The following is a 13,247-nucleotide window of genomic DNA, read 5'->3' as shown; positions in this document are numbered from 1 at the left end:
TGATCACTGGCCAATGGCTCCTTCTTAAAAGTGCACGTGTGGACATCAAATGAGGACCAGGACCAGGACGGGGATGGGGACGAGGACCAGGACCAGGACCTGGAAGAGGACCAGGACGGCCTGTGATGCCCTTCATAGCCAAATAGCCTGTCGATGCTCACTGCCCAGCCTCACACATGGAAAATGGCCACTTGGAGCGATACTGGGGGAGGTGACCTGCAGCTGCGGAGTCAGTCCCTCAGAAGGAGGGGAGGGAAAAACATCTGGAATGAGTCTGGCCCCAAATGGAGCCGCACGTTTACACTTCTGTCAGATTAAATGAGTGAAACTAATGAAACATTAACAGTGCCGATCCTTTCAAGTGTCGTGTTGATGGTTTGATTCTCAGCTCTGTGGATTCTGAGCTGCAGTAAAGGGCTGCTTATCCTAGAGATATTTTTCTTTTAATAAGTCGAAGAGATCCAAGCCTCAAATAGCATTCCTGCAAAAGTTCAGGCTGATATCAATGCTAATTTACTGCGATGCCACGTTGAAGAATCACATCGAGGAGACTGACAAGAGAAAGGGATTTGACGGCTGGGTTATTAGACACCAGAGTCTGTTTTTACACAAGCAGCTTTGGTGCATTCCCTCCCTCACTCCCACAACAACACATTAATGGAAATTCTAACATTACACTCCATTAATGTGTTGCTTAGTTTATCATCTAAATTATGAGACTTCTTTGTGCAAGCTGTGGCTCAATTAAATGTACATTTCTGCATCCGGAAATTAACATTCATGTTGCAAGAACGTAAATGATGGAAGAGAAAAACATTCCCAGTCTCCGAAGATTCAGAGAAACGGAGTAAAACAGTGAACTGGTTCCGAGCACTGTGTCACAGGAAGTGCACAATTAATCTCTGCTCTTCCAGCCATGCTCTCAACCAGCACTAGGGGTAAATGTGTGTGTGTGTGTGTGTGTGTGTGTGTAATACTGGAGAGGGGTGTGTGTGTGTAATACTGGAGAGGGGTGTGTGTGTGTAATACTGGAGAGGGGTGTGTGTGTGTAATACTGGAGAGGGGTGTGTGTGTGTAATACTGGAGAGGGGTGTGTGTGTGTAATACTGGAGAGGGGTGTGTGTGTGTAATACTGGAGAGGGGTGTGTGTGTGTAATACTGGAGAGGGGTGTGTGTGTGTAATACTGGAGAGGGGGGTGTGTGTGTAATACTGGAGAGGGGTGTGTGTGTGTAATACTGGAGAGGGGTGTGTGTGTAATACTGGAGAGGGGTGTGTGTGTGATACTGGAGAGGGGTGTGTGTGTGTAATACTGGAGAGGGGTGTGTGTGTGTAATACTGGAGAGGGGTGTGTGTGTGTAATACTGGAGAGGGGTGTGTGTGTGTAATACTGGAGAGGGGTGTGTGTGTGTAATACTGGAGAGGGGGGTGTGTGTGTAATACTGGAGAGGGGTGTGTGTGTGTAATACTGGAGAGGGGTGTGTGTGTGTAATACTGGAGAGGGGGGTGTGTGTGTAATACTGGAGAGGGGTGTGTGTGTGTAATACTGGAGAGGGGTGTGTGTGTGATACTGGAGAGGGGGGTGTGTGTGATACTGGAGAGGGGGGTGTGTGTGTGTAATACTGGAGAGGGGGGTGTGTGTGATACTGGAGAGGGGTGTGTGTGTAATACTGGAGAGGGGGGTGTGTGATACTGGAGAGGGGTGTGTGTGTAATACTGGAGAGGGGGATGTGTGTGTGTAATACTGGAGAGGGGGGTGTGTGTGATACTGGAGAGGGGTGTGTGTGTAATACTGGAGAGGGGGGTGTGTGTGTAATACTGGAGAGGGGGGTGTGTGTGTGTAATACTGGAGAGGGGGGTGTGTGTGTGATACTGGAGAGGGGGGTGTGTGTAATACTGGAGAGGGGGGTGTGTGTGTGTAATACTGGAGAGGGGTGTGTGTGTGTGTAATACTGGAGAGGGGGGTGTGTGTGTAATACTGGAGAGGGGGGTGTGTAATACTGGAGAGGGGTGTGTGTGTGTAATACTGGAGAGGGGTGTGTGTGTGTAATACTGGAGAGGGGGGTGTGTGTGTAATACTGGAGAGGGGGGTGTGTGTGTAATACTGGAGAGGGGGGTGTGTAATACTGGAGAGGGGTGTGTGTGTGTAATACTGGAGAGGGGTGTGTGTGTGTAATACTGGAGAGGGGTGTGTGTGTGTAATACTGGAGAGGGGTGTGTGTGTGTAATACTGGAGAGGGGGGTGTGTGTGTAATACTGGAGAGGGGGGTGTGTAATACTGGAGAGGGGTGTGTGTGTGTAATACTGGAGAGGGGGGTGTGTGTGTAATACTGGAGAGGGGGGTGTGTGTGTAATACTGGAGAGGGGGGTGTGTGTGTAATACTGGAGAGGGGTGTGTGTGTGTAATACTGGAGAGGGGGGTGTGTGTGTGATACTGGAGAGGGGGGTGTGTGTGTGATACTGGAGAGGGGGGTGTGTGTGTGATACTGGAGAGGGGGGTGTGTGTGTAATACTGGAGAGGGGGGTGTGTGTGTAATACTGGAGAGGGGGGTGTGTGTGTAATACTGGAGAGGGGTGTGTGTGTGTAATACTGGAGAGGGGGGTGTGTGTGTAATACTGGAGAGGGGGGTGTGTGTAATACTGGAGAGGGGTGCGTGTGTGTAATACTGGAGAGGGGTGTGTGTGTGTAATACTGGAGAGGGGGGTGTGTGTGTAATACTGGAGAGGGGTGTGTGTGTGATACTGGAGAGGGGTGTGTGTGTGTAATACTGGAGAGGGGGGTGTGTGTGTGTAATACTGGAGAGGGGGGTGTGTGTGTAATACTGGAGAGGGGTGCGTGTGTGATACTGGAGAGGGGGGTGTGTGTGTAATACTGGAGAGGGGTGTGTGTGTGATACTGGAGAGGGGTGTGTGTGTGTAATACTGGAGAGGGGTGTGTGTGTGTAATACTGGAGAGGGGTGTGTGTGTGTAATACTGGAGAGGGGGGTGTGTGTGTGTAATACTGGAGAGGGGTGTGTGTGTGTAATACTGGAGAGGGGGGTGTGTGTGTAATACTGGAGAGGGGTGTGTGTGTGTAATACTGGAGAGGGGGGTGTGTGTGTAATACTGGAGAGGGGTGTGTGTGTGTAATACTGGAGAGGGGGGTGTGTGTGTAATACTGGAGAGGGGTGTGTGTGTGTAATACTGGAGAGGGGTGTGTGTGTGATACTGGAGAGGGGTGTGTGTGTGTAATACTGGAGAGGGGGGCGTGTGTGTAATACTGGAGAGGGGTGTGTGTGTGTAATACTGGAGAGGGGGGTGTGTGTGTAATACTGGAGAGGGGTGTGTGTGTGTAATACTGGAGAGGGGTGTGTGTGTGTAATACTGGAGAGGGGGGTGTGTGTGTGTAATACTGGAGAGGGGGGTGTGTAATACTGGAGAGGGGTGTGTGTGTGATACTGGAGAGGGGTGTGTGTGATACTGGAGAGGGGGGTGTGTGTGTAATACTGGAGAGGGGTGTGTGTGATACTGGAGAGGGGTGTGTGTGTGTAATACTGGAGAGGGGGGTGTGTGTGATACTGGAGAGGGGTGTGTGTGTAATACTGGAGAGGGGGGTGTGTGATACTGGAGAGGGGTGTGTGTGTGTAATACTGGAGAGGGGTGTGTGTGTGATACTGGAGAGGGGTGTGTGTGTGTAATACTGGAGAGGTGTGTGTGTAATACTGGAGAGGGGGGTGTGTGTGTAATACTGGAGAGGGGGGTGTGTGTGTAACACTGGAGAGGGGTGTGTGTAATACTGGAGAGGGGTGTGTGTGTGTAATACTGGAGAGGGGTGTGTGTGTGATACTGGAGAGGGGTGTGTGTGTAATACTGGAGAGGGGTGTGTGTAATACTGGAGAGGGGGGTGTGTGTGTAATACTGGAGAGGGGGGTGTGTGTGTAATACTGGAGAGGGGTGTGTGTAATACTGGAGAGGGGTGTGTGTGTGTAATACTGGAGAGGGGTGTGTGTGTGTAATACTGGAGAGGGGTGTGTGTAATACTGGAGAGGGGTGTGTGTGTGTAATACTGGAGAGGGGTGTGTGTGTGTAATACTGGAGAGGGGTGTGTGTGATACTGGAGAGGGGTGTGTGTGATACTGGAGAGGGGTGTGTGTGTGTAATACTGGAGAGGGGTGTGTGTAATACTGGAGAGGGGGGTGTGTGTGTAATACTGGAGAGGGGTGTGTGTAATACTGGAGAGGGGGGTGTGTAATACTGGAGAGGGGGGTGTGTGTAATACTGGAGAGGGGGGTGTGTGTGTAATACTGGAGAGGGGTGTGTGTAATACTGGAGAGGGGGGTGTGTGTGTAATACTGGAGAGGGGTGTGTGTAATACTGGAGAGGGGGGTGTGTAATACTGGAGAGGGGGGTGTGTAATACTGGAGAGGGGGGTGTGTAATACTGGAGAGGGGGGTGTGTGTGTAATACTGGAGAGGGGGGTGTGTGTGTAATACTGGAGAGGGGGGTGTGTGATATTGGAGAGGGGGGTGTGTGATATTGGAGAGGGGGGTGTGTGATACTGGAGAGGGGGGTGTGTGATACTGGAGAGGGGGGTGTGTAATACTGGAGAGGGGGGTGTGTGATACTGGAGAGGGGGGTGTGTAATACTGGAGAGGGGTGTGTGTAATACTGGAGAGGGGGGTGTGTGTGTGACACTGGAGAGGGGGGTGTGTGATATTGGAGAGGGGGGTGTGTGATACTGGAGAGGGGGGTGTGTGATACTGGAGAGGGGGGTGTGTAATACTGGAGAGGGGGGTGTGTGTGTAATACTGGAGAGGGGTGTGTGTGTGTAATACTGGAGAGGGGTGTGTGTGATACTGGAGAGGGGTGTGTGTGTGTAATACTGGAGAGGGGTGTGTGTAATACTGGAGAGGGGGGTGTGTGTGTAATACTGGAGAGGGGTGTGTGTAATACTGGAGAGGGGGGTGTGTAATACTGGAGAGGGGGGTGTGTGTAATACTGGAGAGGGGGGTGTGTGTGTAATACTGGAGAGGGGTGTGTGTAATACTGGAGAGGGGGGTGTGTGTGTAATACTGGAGAGGGGGGTGTGTAATACTGGAGAGGGGGGTGTGTAATACTGGAGAGGGGGGTGTGTGTGTGATACTGGAGAGGGGGGTGTGTGATATTGGAGAGGGGGGTGTGTGATATTGGAGAGGGGGGTGTGTGATACTGGAGAGGGGGGTGTGTAATACTGGAGAGGGGGGTGTGTAATACTGGAGAGGGGGGTGTGTGATACTGGAGAGGGGGGTGTGTGATACTGGAGAGGGGGGTGTGTAATACTGGAGAGGGGGGTGTGTAATACTGGAGAGGGGGGTGTGTAATACTGGAGAGGGGGGTGTGTGATACTGGAGAGGGGGGTGTGTAATACTGGAGAGGGGGGTGTGTAATACTGGAGAGGGGGGTGTGTAATACTGGAGAGGGGGGTGTGTAATACTGGAGAGGGGGGTGTGTAATACTGGAGAGGGGGGTGTGTGATACTGGAGAGGGGGGTGTGTAATACTGGAGAGGGGTGTGTGTAATACTGGAGAGGGGGGTGTGTGTGTAATACTGGAGAGGGGTGTGTGTAATACTGGAGAGGGGGGTGTGTAATACTGGAGAGGGGGGTGTGTATTACTGGAGAGGGGGGTGTGTGTGTGATACTGGAGAGGGGGGTGTGTGATATTGGAGAGGGGGGTGTGTGATATTGGAGAGGGGGGTGTGTGATACTGGAGAGGGGGGTGTGTGATATTGGAGAGGGGGGTGTGTGATATTGGAGAGGGGGGTGTGTGATACTGGAGAGGGGGGTGTGTGATACTGGAGAGGGGGGTGTTTGTGACCTTTGCCCAGGGTCGGGCGCTGATGGAGCGAGGGACCGACGGCCCAGGGTCGGGCGCTGATGGAGCGAGGGACCGACGGCCCAGGGTCGGGCGCTGATGGAGCGAGGGACCGACGGCCCAGGGTCGGGCACCGATGGAACGAGGGACCGACGGCCCAGGGTCGGGCACCGATGGAACGAGGGACCGACGGCCCAGGGTCGGGCGCTGATGGAGCGAGGGATCGACGGCCCCGGGTCGGGCACCGATGGAGCGAGGGACCGACGGCCCAGGGTCGGGCACCGATGGAGCGAGGGACCGACAGTCCCAGGCCGGGCACTGATGGAACGAGGGACCGACGGCCCCGGGTCGGGCACTGATGGAACGAGGGACCGACGGCCCCGGGTCGGGCACCGATGGAGCGAGGGACCGACGGCCCCGGGTCGGGCACCGATGGAGCGAGGGACCGACGGCCCAGGGTCGGGCACCGATGGAGCGAGGGACCGACAGTCCCAGGTCGGGCACCGATGGAGTGAGGGACCGACGGCCCAGGGTCGGGCGCTGATGGAGCGAGGGATCGACGGCCCCGGGTCGGGCACCGATGGAACGAGGGATCGACGGCCCCGGGTCGGGCGCTGATGGAGCGAGGGACCGACAGTCCCAGGGTCGGGCGCTGATGGAACGAGGGACCGACGGCCCAGGGTCGGGCGCTGATGGAACGAGGGACCGACGGCCCAGGGTCGGGCGCTGATGGAACGAGGGACCGACGGCCCAGGGTCGGGCGCTGATGGAGCGAGGGATCGACGGCCCCGGGTCGGGCGCTGATGGAGCGAGGGACCGACGGCCCAGGGTCGGGCGCTGATGGAACGAGGGACCGACGGCCCAGGGTCGGGCACCGATGGAACGAGGGACCGACGGCCCAGGGTCGGGCACCGATGGAACAAGCCAAGGAGCTGAATCACTCAGGAGTTGCTCAACAGTGAGTGTTGGTTTCAGTGTGATTTGTCCCAAAGTGCCCAAAGGTGGGGTAGCTCTGTTAATAAAGGATGAAATTGGTATAATAGTGAGAAATGATCTCAGCTCAGAAGATCAAGATGTCGAATTAATTTGGGTGGAGGTAAGAAATAGCAAGGGAAAGAAATCATTGGTGGGAGTAGTATATAGGCCTCCTAACAGTAGCTGCACTGTAGGGCAAAATATTAATCAGGAAATAAAGGGGGGCCTGTAAAAAAGGTAATGCAATAATCATGGGCGATTTTAACTTTCACATCGATTGGACAAATCAAATTGGCAAAAATAGCCCTGAGGAGGAATTCATAGAGTGTATTAGGGACTGTTTCTTAGACCAATACATCGGGGAACCAACCAGGGAACAGGCCATTTTGGATCTGGTAATGGGTAACGAAACAGGATTAATGAATGATCTCAAATTAAAAGATCCCTTGGGAAGCAGTGATCATAACATGATAGAATTTCACATCCAGTTTAAGAGCGAGGATCTTGGGTCTGAAACTACTGTATTAAACTTAAATAAGGGCAATTATAAAGGAATGAGGGTGGAATTGGCTAAAGTGGACTGGGTAAATAGATTAGATGTTATGATGGTGGATAAGTAGTGGCAAACATTTAAAAAGATATTTTATGACTCGCAACAAAAATATATCTCTGTGAGGAGGAAAGACTCCACAAAAAGGGTGAACCAACCTTGGCGAATTAAGGAAGTCAAGGATGGTATCAGGTTAAAAGAAAAAGCATACAACATGGCAAAGATTACTGGTAAGCCCAAAGATTGGGAAAACTTTAAAAACCAGCAAAGGATGACTAAAAGAATAATAAAGAGGGAGAAAATAAATTATGAGAGTAAACTAGCAAGAAACATAAAAACTGACAGTAAAAGCTTCTACAAGTATATAAAAAGGAAGAGGGTAACTAAAGTAAACATTGGTCCCTTAGAGGATGAGACTGGGAAATAATAATGGAAAACATGGGAATGGCAGAGGAATTGAACAGATATTTTGTATCTGTCTTCACAGTGGAAGACACTAATAACATACCAATAAAAGTAGAAAATCAAGGGGCAAAGGGGAGGGAGGAACTAAAAACAATCACTATCACTGGAGAAAAAGTACGAGGTAAACTAATGGGTCTAAAGGCTGACAAGTCCCCTGGACCCGATGGCTTGCATCCAAGGGTCTTAAAGGAAGTGGCTGCAGAGATAGTGGATGCATTGGTTGTAATCTTCCAGAATTCACGAGATTCTGGAAAGGTCCCAGCGGATTGGAAAACCACAAACGTAACACCCTATTCAAGAAGGGAGTGAGACAGAAAGCAGGTAACTATAGACCAGTTAGCCTAACATCTGTTATTGGGAAAATGCTAGAATCCATTATTAAGGAAGTAGTAGCAGGACATTTGGAGACTCATAATACAATCAAGGAGAGTCAACATGGTTTTATGAAGGGGAAATCATGTCTGACAAATTTATTAGAGTTCTTTGAGGAAGTAACGGGCAGGGTGGATAAAGGGGAACCGATGGATGCAGTATATTTGGATTTCCAAAAGGCATTCGATAAGGTGCCACATAAAAGATTACTGCACAAGATAAGAGCTCATGGTGTTGGGGGTAATATACTGGCATGGATAGAGGATTGGCTAACTAACAGAAAACAAAGAGTCGGGATAAAAGGGTCATTTTCAAAATGGCAATCTGTAACTAGTGGGGTGCAGTAGGGCTCAGTGCTGGTGCCTCGACTATTTACAATATATATCAATGACTTGGATGAAGGAACAGAGTGTCTTGTGGCCAAATTTGCTGATGATACAAAGATAGATGGAAAAGCAAGTTGCGATGAGGACACAAAGTGTCTGCAAAGGGATATTGACAGGTTAAGCGAATGGGCAAAAATTTGGCAGATGGAATATAATGTGGGAAAATGTGAAGTCATCCACTTTGGGAGGAAAAATAAAAAAGCAAAATATTATTTGAATGGAGAAATAATACAAAATGCTGCGGTACAGAGGGATCTGGGTGTCCTCGTACATGAAACACAAAAAGTCAACATACAGGTGCAGCAGGTAATCCGGAAGACAAACGGAATATTGGCCTTTATTTCTAGGGTGATGGAGTATAAAAGCAGGGAAGTCATGCTACAACTGTACAGGGTGCTGGTGAGACCACATCTGGAGTACTGCGTACAGTTCTGGTGCCCTTATTTAAGGAAGGATATACTTGCATTGGAGGCAGTTCAGAGAAGGTTCACTAGGTTCATTCTGGGTATGGAAGGGTTGTCTTATGAGGAAAGATTGAACAGGTTGGGTCTATACTCATTGGAGTTTAGAAGAATGAGAGGAGATCTTATTGAAACATACAAGATTCTGAGGGGACTCGATAGGGTAAATGCTGAGAGGATGTTCCCCCTCATGGGGGAATCTAAAACTCGGGGGCATAGTCTCAGAATAAGGGGTCGCCCGTTTAAGATGGAAATGAGGAGGAATTTATTCTCCCAGAGGGTCGTGAATCTTTGGAATTCTTTACCCCAAAAAGCTGTGGAGGCTGAGTCATTGAATACATTCAAGGCTGAGTTAGACAAATTTTTGATCAGCAAGGGAGTCAAAGGATATGGGGAAAAGGGCAGGAAAGTGGAGCCGAGGTAAAAATCAGATCAGCCATGATCTCATTAAATGGTGGAGCAGGCTCGAGGGGCCGAATCGCCTTCTCCTGCTCCTTTCTCTTAGGTCTTATGGCCTTATGGCCCCAATTAAACAAACTCAGGACCACCCTGCTCTCTGCTCGAGGACTTAGCTAAATACTAAGAGGAAACTCACTGTCACATTTCATCCCCTGGTGAATGAGGCCATACAGCAGCGAGCCGCAGTGATCGCAGAATGTCGGGCTGCCATAAGTGTGGATTTTAAATTTGTGTTTGCTCCTCGGGTCCTGGAAATAGAAGCAGAAAAAAATCCCAGGTTTAATTCTTTGTTTTTTTTTTAAAAAATCCTCAGTTTTCCTCAATGATCCGGGTGGGTTTAAAATTCCCACATGGCGACCCCTCTCCTGATCTCGGAGTGTACACACAACACAGACAGAGCAAGGAGGCTGCAGTCCCATCACTCCATCTGATGCTGCAAACTCAAGCTAAACGTTACTACAGCGAGGGAGGGAGGCAGGGACGTCGAGTAACATCAGCTTTTCAACAACTTTATCTCCAATTCAGGAATTTGCAACTGATCTCTCAGTGACCCCTCCACATTCAGAGGGACTTTACAGCTGGGATCAGACCATTCCCCACAACACCATCCGGAGATGGCATCGAACTGACCCTTTCACAATCAAAAACTCATTGGTTTGGCTGCAGGTGTGAAACTGAAGTGTTACATTAACCAGAAATTCCGCAAACCAGGAGACGCCATCACAGGGCTGTTGTAAACTCGTAGTTCCCTAAAATTATTTGCTCTTTTCCCCTCTCCTCCAAAACCTGCTGTCCGCGGGGCACTCCTGTTGAAGTGAGAGTGAGAGTGAGAGTGAGAGTGAGGGATACACTGGGCAGCAAACTGCCCGCTCATAATGTAACTCTGCAGATGTCGGTTGTAATCAAGTCTCTGGGATTCACTTCCTGTTCCTCATCCTCACATTTGCTGCCCAGACTGAGGCCCCGTCCCCACAAACCCCCTCAAACCCCCCCACTCTCCTTCACACACCACCCCAGTCCGAGTGCTGCCCTCACCCCCCCCAGACCGAGTGCTGCGTACCCCCATTTCCCTCCACAACTCCGCCCCCAGCCCCCCCCCCCAGATTGAGCACCCTCCCCACCTGCCTCCTGCCCAGGCAGAGCGCCCCCCCTCCCCCTCCCCCACCCCCACCCCCACCCCGCTAAGACTAAGCTCCACCTCGCCCAGGCAGAGCGCCCCTCCCGCCAAGGCCGATCTGGTCAATCAGGATCTGGAGGAGAACGACTGGTCAACACTGAGCCTCCCGTCCTCCTCCTTCAGGGGCAGACTGACCCGTTGTCCATTTCCAGCATCGAGTGTTTTTATTTCACGTTTCCAGCATTTATCATTTCAGAAATGAACACATGCAGAAGCAGACGCACCTCAAAAATTGACACTGGTGACAAGGTAATAGGAAAATTTGCAGCAACTAAATGCTGAACTTTGGAATAAATATCTCTGGGAATGAACAGAGCTGCATTAGTAAATACGCATCAGTCCCGGGAGCATAACACAGTCACCTCATTTACATGATTATGGGGCAAGAAACTTTTCATAATGCAGAATAGCTGGATTCAGATTTAGAATTTGATTAGACTGCTAACTAGACTAAACAAATCAAATTCACACATATCGCTGCTTCCCATCACGGAGAATCACACTGACCACAAATCCCTGTCCCTACCCGCGGTATTGGTGCTCTGACCCAACCTATCACCTCAAAGCAGCCATCTCTTACCTAAATGGGCGTCAGCCCCATGGCTCTGTGGGTAGCAACTCTCTCTCTCACCTCTGAGACAGAAGGCAGTGAGTGGGTTCATAATCCCACTCCAGAGACTTGAGTACAAAATCTCAGCTGACACTCCCAGTGCAGTACTGAGGGACTGCTGCACTGTCTGAGTTGCCGTCTTTCGGATGAGACATTGAACCGAGGCCCCGTCTGCCCTCTCAGGTGGACGTGAAAGATCCCATGGCACTATTTTGTAGAGGAGCAGGAGAGTTCTCTCCCTCAACCAACACCATTAAAACAGTTTGATTGTTTGTGGGACCTTGCTGTGCATAAATTGTCCACCTCATTTCCCTACGTTACAGCACGTCAGAAAGTGCTTCATTGGCTGTAAAACGCTTTGGGACGTCCTGTGGTTGCAAAAGGCGCTATATAAATGCAACTTCTTTCTTTCTTTCTAATACTCAGTGGGGAAACCAACTTAAGAGGCGAGTAGAGGGCGTTGTGATATAAGAGGCGGGTTTCCACGTCCTCCAGCTCAACACCCTAAAACCACAGCAACATCTGGCTCGGGACTAAACCAGAGAGACGGACAATTCTCCGTGCGGCTGATGGATAGTTCACACTCGCTCCCCTGTAGTAACCTCGTCATCACCAACATAAATGGTGGCATCTGGGATTATGACAACGAGATTCTTCTAAAAGGTAAACATTTGTAATTGTTTTTATATAAAAGGCACTAAGATTGACAATGAGGGGAGCATTTATGTGGGTATAAGGTCTGTTGGCTACACGGTCCCCTCCCCTTTAAATTCATGGTGATTTTACTGCTCCCGGCGACAAAGGCTATCTGAGCTGGAGCATCGCTGAGCCAAGGACTGAAGCCAAGTGTATGGTTTGCTCTGCAGCAGGTGAACAGCAGTGGTTCTGACACAAGACCCTCGATCAATCACAGGATGAACTGTTACACTGCCACCATTTAATGCCGATCAATGTGGGTTTATAGAACAAGGATCTCAGGAGCAGGAGCTGAACCGACTGTAGTGGGAGAAGCTGCACGTGGATCTGGAAAGGAATATATAAGCTTTGGGGGTTTGCTTGTAAGATCTTGATGGTGTCCACAGCTGTACATCAAAGAGAGATGGCAGATTCCAATTTCCCCACACGGTACGGTCTTGATTCCAATTAGATAACTGGTCAGGGTCCGCTCCCCCCCACCCCCTCCCGCGGTCAGGGTCCGCTCCCCCCCACCCTCCCGCGGTCAGGGTCCGCTCGCCCCCCCTCCCGCGGTCAGGGTCCGCTCCCCCCCCTCCCGCGGTCAGGGTCCGCTCCCCCCTCCCTCCCGCGGTCAGGGTCCGCTCCCCCCCCCCCCTCCCTCCCGCGGTCAGGGTCCGCTCCCCCCCCCCCCTCCCTCCCGCGGTCAGGGTCCGCTCCCCCCCCCCCCTCCCTCCCGCGGTCAGGGTCCGCTCCCCCCCCCCCCTCCCTCCCGCGGTCAGGGTCCGCTCCCCCCCCCCCCTCCCTCCCGCGGTCAGGGTCCGCTCCCCCCCACCCCCTCCCGCGGTCAGGGTCCGCTCCCCCCCACCCCCTCCCGCGGTCAGGGTCCGCTCCCCCCCACCCCCTCCCGCGGTCAGGGTCCGCTCCCCCCCACCCCCTCCCGCGGTCAGGGTCCGCTCCCCCTCCCCCCCCCCCCGCGGTCAGGGTCCGCTCCCCCTCCCCCCCCCCCCGCGGTCAGGGTCCGCTCCCCCCCACCCCCTCCCGCGGTCAGGGTCCGCTCCCCCCCCCCTCCCGCGGTCAGGGTCCGCTCCCCCCGCACTCCCGCGGTCAGGGTCCGCTCCCCCCCCCTCCCGCGGTCAGGGTCCGCTCCCCCCCCCCTCCCGCGGTCAGGGTCCGCTCCCCACCCCCCTCCCGCGGTCAGGGTCCGCTCCCCCCGCACTCAGTGTGTTATATACCATCGGACGAGGGTGAAGTACCCGAGGACTGACTGCCCCTCTGAAACTGTACCCA

General features: G+C 52.2%; 1 protein-coding gene across 2 annotated transcripts in view; it reads right to left on the bottom strand.

Moving 5' to 3' along the window:
• Positions 1–13,247, bottom strand: part of prkcab (protein kinase C, alpha, b) — a 350,330-nt gene that overhangs the window by 140,382 nt on the left and 196,701 nt on the right. For both annotated transcript variants that reach the window (XM_068003889.1, XM_068003891.1), the window contains exon 4: positions 9,635–9,746. In XM_068003889.1, coding sequence (XP_067859990.1) covers positions 9,635–9,746 — 112 coding nt within the window. The remainder of the gene's footprint in view (positions 1–9,634; positions 9,747–13,247) is intronic.

This window comes from Heptranchias perlo, chromosome 23 (genome assembly GCF_035084215.1).
Source record: "Heptranchias perlo isolate sHepPer1 chromosome 23, sHepPer1.hap1, whole genome shotgun sequence".
Classification (NCBI taxonomy): domain Eukaryota; kingdom Metazoa; phylum Chordata; class Chondrichthyes; order Hexanchiformes; family Hexanchidae; genus Heptranchias; species Heptranchias perlo.
The sequence above is the reverse complement of the archived record's forward strand: the minus strand, read 5'-3'. Positions and strand labels throughout refer to the sequence as shown.